This window comes from Apteryx rowi, unplaced genomic scaffold (genome assembly GCF_003343035.1).
Source record: "Apteryx rowi isolate R43461 unplaced genomic scaffold, aptRow1 scaffold_691, whole genome shotgun sequence".
Classification (NCBI taxonomy): domain Eukaryota; kingdom Metazoa; phylum Chordata; class Aves; order Apterygiformes; family Apterygidae; genus Apteryx; species Apteryx rowi.
In genome coordinates, this window is record NW_020450973.1 from 1 (window position 1) to 19069 (window position 19069).

At 41.3% G+C, this 19069-nt stretch overlaps 1 protein-coding gene across 3 annotated transcripts in view; it reads right to left on the reverse strand.

The window, feature by feature from the left end:
- Positions 1-5692: 5692 nt before the first annotated feature.
- The window catches only part of NR1H4 (nuclear receptor subfamily 1 group H member 4), a 40335-nt gene continuing 26958 nt past the window's right edge, over positions 5693-19069 (reverse strand). For 2 of the 3 annotated variants that reach the window (XM_026086399.1, XM_026086398.1), the window contains 3 exons: positions 17325-17471; positions 7711-7824; positions 6067-6305 (listed from right to left, as the gene is read on the reverse strand). In XM_026086399.1, coding sequence (XP_025942184.1) covers positions 6067-6305; positions 7711-7824; positions 17325-17471 — 500 coding nt within the window. Of the gene's footprint in view, positions 6306-7710; positions 7825-17324; positions 17472-19069 lie in introns of all 3 variants that reach the window. The other variant, XM_026086397.1, reaches the window with a different exon arrangement.

Consider the following 19069-nt stretch of genomic DNA (forward strand, 5'->3'; position numbering starts at 1 on the left):
GTACAGTCTCCGAGAATACCCTGTCTATCTCTTGTTCATCTTCTCGGATGCTGCGCAGCCTACTGACCTCCTCCCGTAACTCCCTTACCTGACGACACAACTCGTCAACAGCAGCACACCTCCTGCAGGAGAGCTGGCTGCCAGCCCAGGCCTCCCGGAGAGGCCCCAAGCACTCCCTGCAGCCTGAGACCTGTAGAGCCGCATCTACTGTCAGAGGGTGTCTCTGGGTCCCAGCCTCTGACACAGCAACTCCAACAGCCACTGGGGAACGCGCTGTGCGGCGTGTCATGACCATACTTGAGGAAGCGTACACCACAGGGAACAGAAACGAAGGGTCCTTCGTGCGCCCTTCTGCGTGAACTGCTGTGCAAACTGCTGCGTCTGTACGCTGCCTCACATACACACATATGCAGCACGAGTTTACATTAAATACTTGGAAGACTATGCCAAACTTTAAAGACGGAAACCATTTTGCAGAATGAGATTTCTTCTTGCGTGGGTACATGAGAAAAATCCTTGTTTTTATTAATTTCTACAGGGATTCTGACTTAGTTTTCCAGGCAAATAGCACACACCGAAGGTATCAATGGAACAGTGCAAACTATTGCAGCAGTATGGTTATCAGGATAATACCCTTCGAAAAAAAATCTTTAAGGAAATTAATTTAGAGGCAATGTAGTCTACACACTCTCTCCTGAAGCCTACACAGTATTTTGCAGCAATGCTTTCATTAATGGAAAAACCCAGCACAAACCATACACTAGGCTAGGGATCAATAACCCTCTCCATAGAGGCTACAGGTTTAGAGATGTACGTTATTACAAGGTTGGCTGCTTGTGGCCATGCTGGAAGGAATTTCCTCAGCACAGTCCTCCACAAAGGTAGTGGAGGGCACTGCAACCTATCTATGTCTTGAAGCCTGTTAAAAAACAGGTTTCTTGCTCCTTGACTTAAAAGCTGCAGTAGAACTTCATCTTACTGATCAGGCTGGAAATCAGATGGCAGACAGTCACATATAGCTTGAAACCGTTCATTTTCTTGCTAAAAACAAGTAGCTCCACTCCCCTGTCCCTAAACGTTTATATTTCATATGTAGATGTCACTCTTCTCCTCCATCTGCTTCACAACCTAGCTTTCCAAAGCTGAAAGGCCAAATAGCCCGTCACAGAAGACGTAACACTTGTAAAAGACCTTTCCCCTTCTTCTAAACTGGAGAGCAGAATTGCGCTGTTTCCTCCCCGTTTCTTCCCCCTCACTACCTTTAACCTCACATGCTACAGAGGACCACACACATTGGAGAGTCCAACCAACTTACCTCCACGCCAGGCAACTATACAACCCATTCGTTTTCAGACTGAAGCCACTTACTTCTTCGTATCAGGACTGCTAGCACTACTCAAACTTTATCAAAGACACTCCAAGAGACTCTTGCCCCTTCCTTTACTTTTATCTCTAAGGAAGACAAAAAAAGACATTTTCTCCTTGATGTCATTTGTCCACGCATGAATGAACAAGAGAAGGGCAGGGTATGTACCAAGCATTACTAATGAGCATGTTATGCTTCCCACAGCTTTGTCCAGGGGAATACATTTTCCTTTAGCATAAGAAAGCCATTGTCCCCAGAGAGCTGCATTAAGAGGCTTCATTGATTTAAAAAATAAATAAAACAACAGTTGAACAGCCGGTAGAGAAGCTGCTCTCATTAAAAGAAGGAGCTGCACATAGGCCAGCAAGAGCTCTCGCATGCTAACTGCCAGCAGAAGAACAAAAGGCAGCCTAATTCACAGGGAGCACTCGAAACCCAAACAAAGCAAAATATTCACACAGCAGCTATTGCAAGAATGTCCAGCATCTGCAGTTTTGTGGAATGCCCAGCAAAAACTAGTCTTGAAAAAAAAAAATAAAGGGCACTGAGGAAAGTTGTGGCTCTCCAACTTCAAGGGCCTGCTCTTTTAAAACAAGTTATTTTGTAAGCCCATATGCCTCAGGGCTCTCTAGAAAGTCAAATGGCTTCACTTATTATTACAGCATCTGAATAACATTTAGCAAAAAAAAAAAAAAATCTCATATCATGGAAAATCCTGAGCGGATTCTGAGCTGAAGGTTTAACTGAGCTTAACAGTTAGCCATTTTCAGATCCCAAACATCATTTTCAGATTGCTGGGAATACAGATTCAAATAGCCTTATCACGTACAGGGAAGAGGCATGGGATGAGAAAGACCCACAAATCCGCCACCTTCAAGTAGCCAATATGCACATAAGACTGTGGGGAGGAAAATATTGCAGTAATAGAGTCAAATCTAATTTCTTCTCAAACCAGCAGGGTTCCCTGCATCATAAAGTTGTACATAATGAATGAAGCAAGTATTTGATATTGAATTCAGGCAACTCCGTTTTTTCAGCTCTCCTTCATGCAACAGGCATTTAGTCTTCAGGGCTCAACATTGTGAAAGAAAAGGCCTTATAATGAGAATTCACTGCACCATGCCCAGTGCACAGCCTCCGGCCATGCCATTCCCATTTCCAGGCCAGCTGATATCCCTGAGGCACCCAGGAGGGCTGTCTTCCTGTCTCATCTCTTAAAATGGGGAAAGCAGTAGTAACATGCAACAGGCTTCCCAACAAGGGGGGCAACCAGCCCCACTCAAAGCTCAGTACATCCAGAGTTTTCCAGCCGCCACCACCACCACCACCACCACACCCAGAAAACACCTCCTCCTCCTCCTGCCCTTCTGCTACTGCCATCAACAGGCTCCATGGGGTGGTAGGAAAGGAGAAACACTGCCTAGCATCACCTTACTGGCAGCATAAATACAGCTGCACTGATTTACCGCAAGACAGGTGGTCAGCCCCAAACGATGTGTTGGGGAAGGCAGGAGCTGCTGATTGCTAAACCACAAATAAAAGACTACACCTACGGATCAACATTAGTGAAGAGACGTGAAAAAAGGTACCCATCCCCCGCCACAGCACACAGGAGCAGGCATCCCTCAGCAAGGGGGTGCAGACATACATTTAGAAGACCGCATGGTCTCTCTCTGCTCTGAAGAGCGCTGCCCACCACTTTGTCCTCCAGCAACCTAGGAAACAGCACCAAAGTCAGCAAGCACTAAAGCACTTTGCACAAACACTTCAGGATGTCAAACACATGCTCTTAGATGCTACGCAAGATAGCCTGCTGAGTATCACTTGTATCAAGTTGTATAGATGGTTCACAGGGGACCAATCGACAAGACACGGTACACTAATTACAAACCACTCTGTTGCACAAGATGAAGCAAGTCCAAGTCACATTTTACTAGATTGCACAGAGTGAATCATGAACAGTTTACAAACAAAAAAAATGCCCGATTCCACAGGTACCTGAAACACAGATGAAGCAGCCAGTGATTTAGCTGTAGGAGATCCTAAAGAGATTCATTGACTTATATAAAAAAAAACCTTGCATAGAAACACTTTTACATCCTCACCCTATATTTAAGATGTATCACATATCATCTTCTATCCCATCAACACCCAAAGGCAGTCGCAACAGACTAGCCTAGAACAACTGGAAACTATATATTAGTTTTGACAGTACCTACCAAAACTCACTTTCATAAACACTCTAAAATGAAAGAAGCTGTCAAAGCAGTATCTGTGGAAACCTGGTACAGGATATCCGAGACTTTTTTATTTTATTTTATTTATTTATTTATTTTTTACACACGTATCCTAACATGCAAAAGAAAATAGGCAAGCACAAGAGACATCCACGGAGTGTGACTCTGTTTCGCTACAGCAATTACAGAGCCCTTTTGATGCATTACTGAGTCAGCAGGAGCTTTGCTTCCTTAGGGAGGCCTCAGGGGTGTAAAAGAGAAAGAACCAGACTAGTCAGTCCATGGTGGAGCGCTTTAAGGCGGCAACCAACTCCTGCCATTACGGCCAAGCTGACAGCTCTCCTCAGGGATTGCCTTTCTGCACCGCCCCGCGAGGGCACATGCGGCGCACTGCAGCAACCCGCTCTCCTCCACAAGGCCCCCGAATTCACCCCCATCAGGGCAGGGCAAGCCGCTTGAAATTGAGGAGGAGCATTTCTCCTCAACAGCTGGCATCTCCACAGGAGAGGTGCAGATGGCTCCTTTAACACGAGAGCATCCTGCTCGCGGAGACCTCGGTTTCAATGAGACACGCTGCCCTGCCAGCCGGTCACGTTAAGCCGACTCAGCTGGGCAAGCAAACCAAAGCAAACGCTCCTCTTTCCTTCCCTTTTCCCCCACACTGCTTTCAGCAAAGCATCACTGAGGAGATCAACACTCAAAGTCCCAGCAGCAGACTGCTGGCTGGCCATAGGCAGGAGGAGTTCATTATTACTTCATTAGAAAATCCAGTTTTATTATGAAAGATCCACCCAGTACATACATAATTACAAGTGTACAGGCCAGCTATGCCTTAAAGGTCCCAAAGGTATATATGCACTTTTTCCCATGTCTTTATCTGATAACGTGTCGGAGGTGACACACAGCATCCCTGGAACAGGGCCAGCTTTGGGGCAAAGAAAGAAGCCAGACGTTTTTCGGATTGCTAAAGCAATACGAACGGGTATTTCAGCCACGAGCGCCAGGGCAAATTTCCTACGAAAACAGCAGCTGCTTGCGTCAGGCACAAGGGAGACTGGCTTGAAGGGTGTGATGCAAAAAAAACCCGCTGCCCTCCCTCTGCCTTCCCCAGGGTGAGCTTCACGGCGCTTCCCCCCCCCCCCCCCCCAGCAGGGTGACCGCGCGGGCTGAGCTGCTGCCCGCGCGGGGACGGAGCCCGGCCCGGCGGCAAGGCGCGAGCCCCGCACGGGGACCCGCCGCCAAATCCCCGCAGCTGCTACAGCACCGCCCTTCTGGCAATATTCCTGCTTCGCGCACCGAAATACGCCCGATTTGCACAAATCACGGACGAGCACTCACGAGCAGCCCCCCATCCCACCCCGATGCAAGCGGGACACTGCAGCAGTGCCCGGGCAAGGCGGCTCCGGGCTCCCCGCGGGGCCGGGGCATCAGCACCACCAGCCCCCCAACCCCGGCCGGACTCCGCCGCGCTACTCACCGGCAGCCGCCGCAGCACCGCGCTCCCCCCACGCCGCCCCGCGCCGGGCACCAGGGCCGAAAGGGCCAATCAGCGCCCGCGGGGGCGGGGCCTCGCCGGGCGGGGCGGGGCGGGGCCGGGGGCTGTGGCCAACATTCTTAAATCTAGTAAATATCCAGAGAAATTATGGTTTCTTTTTAAAGCTAGCAGCATCCCTTTAATGTCATCGTTAAACTAAATCAAAGGTCTTACAATTACCTGGTTTGAGGATGTTGCTGATGGTGCTTTTCAGAGCTGCTAAACACCAACAACCGAAAGTCGTTGCAGAGCCAGTTATACAGCCTCATGTAAAGTAAAATAACTTGTGATGTGCTTTTGCAAAGTATAGATATTGTATATTTTCTACGTTGAAATAATAATGCAAATGAAATTACATGTTTATGTCATGAAAGGGGGGAGGGGATTGGAGGCTTTTCTCTATTACCAGAGCCACATGATTTTTCGTCATATAAAGAAATAAGATCTCGTACATCTTACATTAACACATTTCACAGTTAAATGGCAAATGACTGCTGCATTAATCATTTCAGCTGGTTTATTACAGTAAATATTTGGAATATATTCTTTAATGAAGGCCAAGCACAAGAACATTGCAATGAAAAAAAATATTAATGGAAACCTGTATTTTTTAAGAGGAACAAATGCAATTTACAAATGCAGTCAGCTTAATTGCAGAAGGAATTAATAGGGTTTCTCTGTGGAGCTGGTGGATTCTTTCTGATCAGAGAATATAAATACAGAGAAAGTTACACTCACACGTGAAAATCTGATAGCTATACAGTATGCTGCGTATAATGAACAAAATGACTTTTATGGATCCATGGCATGTTTCTATAAAAATGCAGTAAAGAAAACTTAATGAACTGTGGAATATTTTTTCTATGAAAATAAATGCTTCGTGGTCCTTTAAAAAGTTATTTATCCTAAAATAAAATAAAAAATATCCATCACTGCACATCCCAGATCTCACAGAGAAGAGGTGTGAATTTATGATCATTCACTCTCCATGACATCAGCATCTCTGCATGATGATGGTTAAATGTCCTTAATTCTGTAAGACGGCCCAGTAGACATGCAAAGTGTTGAGGGTTATCCGGGTGGTGAAGTTTGCAGAATTTCTGTAGAACATCCAGGAGGGGTTCTTGAAGCCTTTCCACAGATTCTCTGTCCTTTATGTATTGTCGATCTGGTTATAGTTTTAAAAGAAAAGTAATTAGCCAATATATGCTCTGATTCAGTGTAAATATTTTCACATCATTGGTAAGCTACCACTTGCAGGCTATGGTATCTGCTTATTCTCTCCTCAACAGGCAGTGATGTTCACACCTGCCAAGAATACTATTTTTCAAGTTAAGAGGGAACAAAAGTGACTTAACATCGTAATTTTGGTTCAGGGTTTGGTTCATGCAAGCTTCCCACTTCTAGCTACGAATAACTTTCAACTTTTTCAAAAACTAAGGAGTTTCAACTCAGAAATGTCTGTCTGGGATTACACTGTCACCTCCAGGGTGGTTCTGTGCCTGAGTATGTCCTATGATGCATTGCAACAACTTAGCAGCACAGCGCAAATCCATGGAGATGTGGTACAACCAGGGACAAGTAGAGGGACAATCGAGAAGAATGTGCGTATAGGTCACCGGGAAGAAATCAAACATCTTGATCCTCAGGTGAAATCCCTTTTCTGTTAGAAAATACTTAACTTCTTATTTTGTTCTTATGTAAGTACATTGTCTGGGTGTTTGGAAGGAGAGGAAAAGAAGAGGATGGGATTTTTCAGTCATTGAAATTTTTAGTGTACAGACTTTTCCTGAGCTGCACTGGCTCAAAGAGCCATGGAATTTCTTAACTTTTCCCATATTCCATGAAACCTTATCTGGAAACCTTAGTAGCTCTCTCATGTCCTGAAGCATCAGGCTTCTCTTCTCTCATTCCTGTGATATTCAGTTTGCTTGAGGCACTATACATTTTCTCCATATTTTCTGGGTGGAGCTGATTAGTTTTGTGCTGTCAAAGAATTACTTTTTACAACTAAGGCCTATAATCAAGGCTGAGACACTACTATGCTGATACTACAGAAAGGTCAGTCTCCAAGGCTTTATAGACTAAAGGACAACTCAGTATTGTCCTGGCGCTCTTGCCAGCTGGTATTTGTGCAAGGAAAGCTCAAGACCTTTGTTGCCATTCTCTGTTCTAATGTCTAGGACTTCCCAATTTCCTTTTGAAAATGTGACGTTTCTTAATGGAGTGTAGTGACAGACCTGTTACCACACCTGAGATTTTCTGAAGGAAAGAGCCCTTTGTGCTGAGCAGTGCTAAAGTACTAGCAATTCTTTAAGCAGGTACACAGGCATTTTTCTCTTTAGATGCAAAACCAGATGGTGTAGCAGGACATTTGGAGTTTGGCTTTGTTTGCTTGTTTTCTGTTTTAACTTCTAAATATACTGATTTTCTGGTTTAACTACTGAATATATTAAGTAAGCATATATGCTTGCTTACTGTATGTAGGATACAAGTGTTTTACACTTTTCAAGTCACACACCTAATGCTTTCTTTCCAAAACCACTAATATGTGATTCTGAATTAGAAGTTACCTGGAGAGAGGATAACTATTGCTGTGAGCAGAGCATATTCTTCCTGTGTCATCTTCAGCTCTCCAATGCTTTTATAAAAATTAAACATGGGAGTTATGAATTCATCTGAGATACCTGTGGAAAAAAAATGTGATAATATTATTATTTTTTAATTATTCAAATACTGTGGTTTATTGCCACTGAGCAACTAATTATTATTTGGAGCCTTGACCATTTGTATTCATGGGAGAAATGTACTGGTCTGATGCAATACAAGTAGTTACAAAAGTACAAGCACATCCTTGTTTTTCAGAACACAGTAGAAAGAGGCAAGCACTGACAATTTCTCTTTGCATGGCTTCAAAGTCTTTCAGGTCCTTTTCCTCTGCAGGTTTGTACTTCTGTGCTCTTCAGGACAAGTTCCATATGTGTTTTGATCCTGTCTGCTGATATTCCAGTCATCTTCCATTTCCAGTGTGCACAGTTTGCCAAGCAATCCCTATGTTCCCTATGGTTACACTAGTTATACAGAAACCTCTCAGGGTGTATGGCTTAATTCTGTCTCAACTTCACTATACAGCTAACTGCCTTGAGCAGTTGCTCCAGTTGTCTCCATAAAGAGACTTAATTGCTCCTTTTATTTAGCCTGAAACTTTAGCCAGGTCTAGGATTACCTGTAGTCCAAGATCAACTTGCTTGCAAGTACTACTACCTTCCAGCATAAACTTGTGTATTATAAAGTACGGAACCATAAATAATTAAAATGCAGCCCAGTTTAAGTTGGGATCATGTGATTCTCTTACCACCAGCAAAATCCTTTGGGGTTACTGAACTGGGGCACGCCAACTGGGCTTCCTCTTACTGACTTTGTCATCAGGTCACAATGTTCTTACTTAGTCTTAAATTAAGGATGTAGTTCACTCCAGTCTTTGGTGTAAAAGAGAAGTAGGACCTGTGATATCAATTTTTTTTTTTTAACTGGTGTGTCAGAGTGACTTGAAGCAACCACTAGACTGTCAAAAGCAGTTCCCTGCATCTCTTAGGCACCTACAAGGTTTAGAGTCCAAACCAGTGGTTCTGCAGTGAAAAGCCTTTCAGCCTTTCTTAGGTGAAAGGATAGCAACTTCCTCTGTTGCCGCAAATGAGGGCCATATCATTTCTTATCATTTTACTCTCTCAAGTTTTGAGCTGTTCTGAAATAAAACCTTACATTGCTGTGGAAATGGTGTGAAATAATGTGGGTTTGAATGTTTTATACAACATAGAGCTGAAGTCAGGAGTGGTAGTCAAATGTTGCTGTGAGGTTTGGAGTGCCTCCAATAGGAGAAATTCAAAATGAAACTCAGCAGATGCAAATCAACAAAGAGGAGACATGAAGAGGTCACTTGACTTAACCAAGAACATGTCAATTTTGCCTTGACCCTGATAGTAGAATCAATGAATCAGTAGAAATCAGTAAAATAGTTACATGTCCCGACTGAGTAAAAGTATATTTGACATTAGCAGCCTGTGTTCACTTCAGATTACAAACCACAAATCTGATGGTTTTTGTAACAAGCTCAACACTATTAAGAAGAGTATGAGTCACTTAAGCAGAAATATGTGATGAGAGTCAACTTGTTCTGCAGTAGTTAGTAACACCGTTGGAGATTTATGCAGAACAAACAACAGTCATACCATCTACTGTTCTGCTAAATTTATGTTATTAGTCATAATAATTAACTATTTAAAATGGTGAGCACTTGTTACGGCTAACTTTTGGGGTCTGCCTGACAGTTGTAAATGCCCAAGTTCCTTATAACTAAATATGATGAACCAAAGTCTTAAAGTTCTTAAGAATGTAGAAATATGAGGGGGAGAAAGGAAGTCTAGCTGAGTCCTAAAGCTTAGCAGAAGAATTCCCTTCTTGAAAGTGAATAGCACAACAGTGACATGATAAAAGTCCAAGACAGACTGTGGATATTTTTAGAATTCCCTATCCAAGGTATCATGCTGCTGAGCACCATCATCTTGACAGCAGGCAGGAAATGGAAGGAAGTGGGCTGTGACTAAGACTCTCCTTATTTGTTTCTCCTGCTCATCATTTGATTTTTTTTGGTCAGGTTAGTTTTCAGCCAGATGAATTCCCTTGTTTTGCTCACCGCGCAGCTCCACAAGTCCTACCAGCAATATAACAGAAGTGGGATGAAAAAGATTATGGCAAATGGGGTGTGCTAATACCTAATTCAGGTCCTCATTGAGTCAGGCACTGTATAAGTATGTAGTAAAACAGTGCTTGCCCTGAAAAGCTTACAATCTAACATTAAGAAACAAACTCATGGGTGAGTGAGGCAAAAAATTGGGTATGCATGTGAGAGTAAATGAAAATACAAAGTGCTTCTCTGCACTACTGTAATCCAAATAGAGAAATAAAACAAAACAAAAGAGGTGAAAGAGCAAAAAAGAATGTTATAGCAATACAACTGATGTTTGCTGTTGTTACTAAAATGAGTACAGCTTTGAAAATTTTAAATAGATAAGTGTCTCAGGACAGTTTTGAACAAAACCATGTAAAACAAACAGTTTTACGACTGGCATAATGGAATTTTTTCTTGGTTACTAGTTCTGCCCTCCTCCCATCTCTGCTGGTTTTCCCCTGTTATTTCATCATTCTGTATTAACACATTATACAAACTGCTGTTCCATCACAAGAGGGGGCTGTTCTCTAATGTGATTGAAAATGCTTTAGTTTGGATTTAATAAGCTTCATCAGAAAGCAAAAAAGCAGAAAACAGATGTTTATAGTTCTTCCTTTTTGCCTTATCTACTGTACGAGATGTTGTCACTTCAATTCAGATTTTCAAAAAAAACCCTAAAGCTGATTTGTTGTTTGTAACTGGAAGGGCTAGAGGAGAAATGAATTATGTCGCTGTTCAAATGTCATTATTACAAATCAGACTCCAGAAGTGAAAAATGAAATAGAATAAAGCTGTAAAGTGTTTCTGGCCTCAAAGAGAACAGAAAAGTTAGCTCTGTTTGTTTGATTGACTTTATTTAGATTTGCCAGGAAAACTCTACAGTACTATATTAGATGGACCCAACTTCCTGGTCAGTGTTTATGATGCATCCTTCTTACCTTTTTTTGCAAAAGCTTCAGAAACTTTGTTTCACGAAGCGTTACAGCAATGAGAAAATGGCCCTCCTTTGTGTCTCATTGTGCATCATTCTGAATTATACAGGTTTCTGCCTACCATCTCCTGAAGACACTGCAGTTCATTTAATTGACTTCAGTATGCGTGACTGGCTGTAAACCCCAGGATAGACAACGTGAAATACTAGCTTTGCTGAATACAGCTTTGCAGCATTACGCTAGGGCAGATTTAAATCCGTGAGCATTATTCATCCAGCATCCATTGCTTCTTACAGAATTTCATTCATATCTGTAGCTTAAGACACATCATTCTTTTAGACCTTGCCTTTTTCCTATGATTTCTCACTAAAAGCAAGAGGGTTGTTGCTTTCATAAGGTTTGCAGGTTCAGGCCTTAAGTAAACACCTGGTTAACATAAGCCTGGAATAGACATTTTTTGCTGTGACATGAAGTCAATATTTGCCACTTTTTGAGACCTGTCTCTTATTTTGTTCAGTAAAACAGAACAGATTGATCTACTGCAAGAAGAAAGCTTGTGAATAAGTGCTAATTAACAGTAACTAGCATTGTGTGATTAATATGGATGAAGAGATCTTTTGTCTTGATAAATGTGGAGGTGCCAGTGGATATTAAACCAAGGGCATATTAGTAGCTGTTTTATGAAAATGAAATATATTAATTACTCACAAAATTATATCTTATCTTTCATAGGGTTTCATCTACCAGAACTGTTTTCCATGCTGCAAGGTTTTTGTTATGAGCTCTGTCTTCTAATCTGTTTAAATGCACCAATGGCCCTTTAAACACTGGCCAAATTCACCCTATTGATGTTGAGAGACCAAAAGGGGAAAATCTATCCAGTAAAGAGGATAAACCAGAACACACACATGTGACCTCTCCTCTATCATCTTCTTCCAGGGCTGAACAACTTAAATGACAGGTTAGCATATGCCAAGGAGAACTCCCAGTTAGGACAGCTAAAAAGCATCTTCTCAGCACCAGTTAATAGGACCACTATGGAGCCATCACTGCCATCAAAAAACCCTGCAAGGAGGACAAAAATGATATTGCCATATACCATCCTTTGGCAGTGGCATGGTTGTGTATAGTCAGGAGAGAGGTGCAGTTTGAGACACAGCAGTGGTATCTGCGCTGCCTTGAGCCAATAATCTTCATAGGTCAGGTCTATTTATCTAAGCAAGTGTTTGGCCTGGAGAAGCACACTTATGCAGAAGAAAAGAGATTCTGACCTTTGACATCTGCTCTCATTTTCATGTGTGTAACTTAACTCTGGAAATGTGATTTAAACACTCACATAAACTTTAGTTGTAATTCAGGACTGCGGCGCTGGCTAACTCAGAGTGCTCAAGCTGTGCAGGACTGTATACGACCAGAAAACCTCTTTCTTATGCTCTGTGATTTAAAGAGGTCCAGCTTTCTAAATGCTTTGGACTGGATGCTACTTTTTGGTCCAGAGTCAAGTAAAGGCAGATGTCTCCTTCCATGTGAATGCACATGGCCATCTGAAGGGTTAAACATCTATGATTTGCAGATATATTTAGAAACAAGGGGCTAGATGCAGGGTTACTCTCTGGTGATTTGGACTCAGGAGTGGAGATCATTTCATTTTGTTTCTCCATCTGAACAAACCCCAGCACAATGGGATTTCAAAGCACTACAGTGACTCGGTACTAATAATTAAATAATAAAAGCCGGAAGTAGCCGAAGTGATTCGGTATCCATTGTTCCTGTGCCAAATTTTGCCCTCTGTTGCATGAGTCTCTTGTTGAAATCAATGGGAACCTTGTATTCACATCCAAGGACAAAAGGTGGCCCCTTGCCAATGCTTTAGAGTAGTGGCTATTTCTTTTTGCCTTGGATCTCATTTTACTTCATCACCTGTAACCCAACTAGGAAAACAGCTGTGTATTTCACAAGGACAGGTATCCTGCTACCAACTGAAAATTTAAAGCCAAATTCTTCCATCTCTGTTCCAATCAGATAGTATCTTATTTCCCAATACTGAAATCAGTTGAGCTGTTCTGTAGAAGAAAATGCTCAAATAACAAAAATCTGAGAATGTGGCTCTTAATGACTGCTGGAAAGCAGGTATCCTTAGGAATACAAGGCATAAATGCTCACTGAGAAGACACTCAGCACTTCAGCAGTGTTTTAAAAATATTGTATTGCTAAAAATCAGGAGAATTTGCTTTAAAAATAACAGAAAGAAACTAGCATAGAGTTACTAGGATGTCAGCCTTTCACAGAATGAATCAATCAGTGACAACGTCGTGTATGTGTAGTGAAGCAGCAAATAAGATGAGTAAGTGGCACAAGCTCTCATTAACATGAAATAAAATGTCTGTATTTCTCATTAAGTCTCAATATTAGAGTGTGTAGGAGAGGATTTCAGTCTCGGGAGCAGCTAATGAAAGATTTTTCATAACACCTTATGTGGAAAGACCATGAGGGCATAAACAAAGGCAGTCATTGAGATTTACAAGGACTTATGCAATACACTCAAACTAATAAATAAAAGTAGACCACATCAGCATGAGAATAAAAATGAATGCTGCTAATGCTCAAAGGTCATCACCATCAGATCTCTGGCTTCTTTATCAGGAAAAAATTTCAGTTCCATACAGTCAGAGTGGGGAAGGCATAAATATTAATAGAAGAGAGCAGCTTCCAAGTGGACATGGTGGCAGGTGACAGACTTCTGGACAGCTTGTGACTTTTAGGCATGTTCCCCACCACCCCCCTGATTTTATGGATACACACATCAAGGCTTGACAATAGGACCTACGTAACACTCAGACATTTGTCTGCACCTAAAATATGTGGACAGAAATTCTGACTATAGGCAACAATTTATGGCTGATGGTCTGACAGCGTTCAGGACCTCACTAGGAGCCATGAATATTCCTGATACTTTTTCTTTTTTCGTTACTTTTAAGTTTGATTTCTAAACTCTCACCCAGCTACCCCTGCATTTCCTCTGCTCCTGTATGTTATGTTTGCAGGGTTTTTCATTTTGCTGAATTTGGTCTTGTTTATCTCTTATTTATTACATATTTTGGTGGGGGTGGGGCATATGTAAAAAAAAAAAAACCTATTGCCACATTTTGTATAATTGTCTCAGGTTCTTCTTCCTTCTCTGACTTGGGTTTAATCTTATTTGTCCAAATTATCTCTCACACCAGTCTATAATGTGAAAATGGTCAGCTGCCTTTTTTAGTAGAATGTATCCTTGTAAGTTAGGGCTTGAAGAGGTTGCTAAAGCTTCTACCCTAATATCAAATTTGGTACAGGCTATTATATTTCAACTCTATGCCCTTGTGTTGAGTCCAATAACCTGCAGAGATGTGAACTGCATTTTTAATATTTTTGAAAGCTGTATGTGCAAGCAACGATAACAGAAGAATTTGGATGCCTTTCTTTTGATTTGTTTAAGCTCAGGATAACTGAAAACGGCCATGATTTGGACCACAAAAATAAGATGTTTCAGTGATAGGTATTTTTTCAAGTTTGAAATGTTTCAGTTTGCCTGAATGGGTAATTCTGGAAGTTATCATAAACTAAGACAAAACATGCAGAAAAACTGCACCGATGCAGGCTCTTAAAATGAAAAACTCTAATAGCTTGGGTGATGATGAACAGTATACCTATGAAAATTCAGTGAACACCAAGAATTATATTTGGGAAACATGAGAGCATCAAACCTACCTTGTGAGAACCTTCTTCTCCAAACCCCCCCGCTTCCATTTTCAGTGCAAAGGAAGCGATACTGCTAGCGGACAAGCAGTCACCAGCACGGAATATGTAGGCAGAGTGGCATTTTAAAAAGCATATCTAAGCCTCTTCATGCAGGAAACACTGCAACTGTAGCAGATACGTAGCATGCAACAGTGACTATGGAGCAACCTCAGGCCAAAATGAGAGGCTACCGTACACTGCATGTCTTGAGTGACTGCTGGACCTGTGTGGTAGCACTAACAGTTAAATAACCTCAGCCGCATCCATTAAGTTAACTCTGCTACAAATGCAAAGATTTACTAGCTTCTTGTGTTGTTTTCTGTCACAGCCCTCTAAAGTGCAGTGAAGGAAAATGTTTTTGCCTAGGCTTGAATTTGCACAGTGTAGAGAAATAAAATTCATAGGGAAGAGAATTGTTTTGTATTCTGGCTATTAGTGGAAGGAATGAATGCAGCCCCCAGCAAGTAAGCTGGCTAATACAATGTTATCTTCCTGCAATACAGGGAAGGAGAGATTCTAGCAGCAGTGTTTCCTCTTATGTCCCCGTCTTCATCCTGGCTCGAGGGAAGATATTTTCAGAGATCCTTTTTCCATGAGCAATAGGGTACATATATGTATATATACACACTCTAAAAAAGTCACTGAAGTGCTTCATTTCCTGAGAACTGTTCAACCCAGGATTTTTTTCTGATCCAGAACTCATTTTTAATTTACCTTGGAATTTTTTCCCCCAAAAAAGAAGAATTGCAGGAAATCTTTCTTTGAAAAAAATAATAATAGTACATTTGAAAACATAACTTGTTTTGAAACTTTCTTTGCAAAATACCTATTTTTTTATTTATTTCATGACATGTCAGTTGTATTACTGCAGGATATAATGTCATATTCCACCTAGTCATGTCATGGTATGAAATGTTGTCTTTAAGTCCAGTACTAACTTGCAAAAAATGATGTTGACTCAATAGTTGCAGAGAACTAACAGATTATTTTAAAATTATAAGTAAAAAATATTTTAACTGGTATGCCATAATGTTCTGGATTAAAGTATTGGTCTTGTTTGAACTCACTGTATAGATTAGAGGAGCAGATGTTTTCAGTAATCATATATTCATATGGATTCATTTCTCTGAGATGTAATTTTATCAAAAATTTAGGTTATATTCCAGTAGAAAATCTCTTAATGAAAACATTCTGATCCATTATAATTTAAGCCAATGTTCTAGGAAGGATCTTTGGCTTCCTTGGCACACATTTCTCCCTGCAGAACCTAACACAGAAGCCATCAGACTCACTTTCTTCACACCCTATGAGGACAAAACCTACACTGTCCACAATTGCTTGTTCTGGTTCTGCACCTCCTGCCAACATCAGTGTCAAATGCCTCGTACTGAGGTTCTGCACAGCTTTTCTCCTGGTGTTCATTTGCCATCCTCCCATTGAGATCTTCTTGTCAGCTAATTCCTCCTGCCTTTACATACTTTTCTGAGACAAACATGTTTGGAGTCTCTTGTCTCCTGCCCTATAGCTCTGGTGCCTCCTCACTGAATGCAAGCAAATTCTCTCCCCTTTTTCTGTATCACTCTCAAAGCCACCATTTCTAGTCCTTCAAATAATGGCGTCTCATAATAAATCAAAACAAAAAAAAATATAAAAAACTACAAAATGTAAACCTATAAATGAGCATGCTAAGTCAAACTAAATCCGTACCTTTAGCAAATGAGTTACTCCCATGTTTCCTGACCACTTTTCAGGGTTTTAAAGAGGCAAGTATTGGCATGATTATGTATGCATGAGACATCCCTCCACACCATTGATTTTAGGAGCTTCAGAAGTGTGCGGTTGGTTCAAGGCCATTTCTATGGCTAGTGTTGAGGTTAAATGTTCTCCTACCTTTTTCCCTTCTGACTATTTAAGAGGAAGGCCTGAAGCCAGAATCAAAGCAGAGTCTGACTATAGTGGAAGGACTCTTTAGTTTAATATTTTATTACATCTGAATTTCTGATGTTATGTAGCTGAGGGGTGGATAAAGATTGCTGGTCAATACAGAAGAAGGCAAAATATTCAATATTGTATCAGTGGAGGACAGAGAACATGTAACAATGCAAAACCTGGCTTTTCCTGCTCTATGCAATTAACAATACCTAGCCTCATTCAACTTTTATAACTAAGACTTTTGTGCAGAATCAGTAAAATCTATCACGGCAACTGAACTTTTGAGGGACCTTGAGAACCAGAAGACATACTGAAAATATGCTGTAATTGCAATTGTCCCCTATTACAATTATAATTTGTCTATGTACCTTATGCACTGTGATTCATTTTACCACATTTACCCTAGGAATAGATGTTTCCCTTCAATCATCTACAATAATGTTGTACAATCTTTTTTCTCTTTCTTATAGTGATAGCATTTGTAAGCATAAATATTGACATTTTATTTAAATAATTTGAAATGGTGACTTTTCATCTTCATCGTTCTTTTATGCTTATCGTTAGAGACATGCACTAGGTTTCTCTTATATAGTGCTGTTCATAGCACTTGCAATGTATTTATGAACAAACCTTTACCTTATGACCTTTAGACTGAAGGCTGCATTAGGTTTGTCCTAGTTAACATAAAAAAAGAACAGCATTCTGATAAACCTATTTCATTGCTAATAAACAATTTTACTAGCTTTTCAAGGCCAAAATGCTGACACACCACTGCCATGCTGTGTTTGTTTTTTTCCTCATTAAACAAGGTACTTACCACTATTGCGAATTCTTTCTTCTAAAAGGTCAGTATGTCCTGTAGGAAGTTTCCTACTGAAGATCTCAGCTGAACGGAGGAACATAGCTTCTACTGCTGAGCCCTTCAGCAAAGCAATCTGATCTTCATGATCAAGGGTTTGGAAGCCTGGGGAGACATTAGAAATAAGAACTGAGGCAGCAAAGAAAGGTCCTTCACTACTTTCTGTCCTGACGTTTTGCATGTAAGGTGCTATGCATCTGTGTAACCTGATGTTGGTCTTAGCAGGGTCGACAAGTGCTGTGGAAATTCAAATCTGGATTCCACAAAATAACGCAGCATGAGATCAGTCCTCACTGTAGCCAGTGAGAATTAGGCATGTTTTTCAGGTTTGTGATACTTTAAGAGGAACACAACAAGCAAAATTCAGTGGCTTAGCATAACTGTTAATGGGGATTTTGTCTAGCTTGATTCCATTCCCTAACATCTTCTGCTGTGTTTCCATCAGAGCTCTCTGCTCATACCTGCCAACACAGGCACCCACTATATGTTTTATACTGATTCTGTGAGGAAGCACCAAAGAAGGTAATACAGAGAATAAAACAAAAAGGTGATAACCCCTGCCAGATGTACTCAAAGTTAACATTAAAAATAGGTTATTCAATTAAAAAGCTCCTCTCTCCATCTTTCTCAACATAAACTGAACAGCAGGACTTGGATCTTTTTCAGTAGTTCCTATCTGAAGGATGCAAAGTTTATCCTAGAGTGAGAAGGCCATGTGTCTGTGTTGCACAATGCTGCACAGCACAGGGACTCTTAGTTATAAATTCCCTGGGAAACAGAAGAAACTTTTTGGAAGAAACTTAGGCCAGGGGTCGTTAGTCTCACCTAAGGGCAGTGTCAGTTAGCTTTGGCTGCTGGGAGTGGATATCCACTTCATATCAAACTAACCCAGAGAACCTTACAGCCCCCTGTATGATTTGGTATTTCCTAATTTCAGGTGCCCTATGGTGAGAAGAATTTTGCCTGATTTCTGTACATGACAGGGATCCTTCCCTGTCACTGCTGGCAACTGATTTTGAAAATCAAGCTCCAGAAGCCAAGTAGCCAGTGCTTGTGGAGACTTGAAAACCCCAAGCCTTGGTCTTTTCCTCAGCATGAGACCACTTGGATTGCAGAAATCTGGTAGGGTTTGTTTTCTGTTTTTTTTTCCTCTTATCAAACTGGTATCAAGTATCTAGCTCATAGCCTCTCTCACTGTCAGGTGTGTATGTGCATGCATAATCCTGCTCTTGACCAGTGATTGCGTTCAACCAGAGCAGCACCTAGCAAATTAAATTCTTTCTTTTGTTCTGTTAAGGATCTGTGTTAGCATCTTCGAGCTGATACTGCTGGACCCCTTCACTTAATTTGTACTCCATTCATTTCCTGTGAGCCTTTATTCTAGGTAGCATAAAACATACGGTTACAACTGCAGTTAAAACTGCCGTATTAGGCTTTGAAACAAGCCCATAACACACAGAGAAAGGGCCAATATCATGGGAAAGCCGGGAAAATAATGTTTTTATACAGTTAAAAAATACAGTGCAACTTTCTCTAAAGAAAAGGACCTGAAGAGTCTCCTTGAGGGTGGCTCAGTCCATGTCTTCTGCCCACTCTTGGCTCCATGGCTCAATGCAGAGAAAGGGCCTGGGGTTGCAAGTCCCAGCTCTGAGCACTGCTTGGCTGGAGACTGGCTTTGAATGGCATGAACGTGCTTTCCAGGC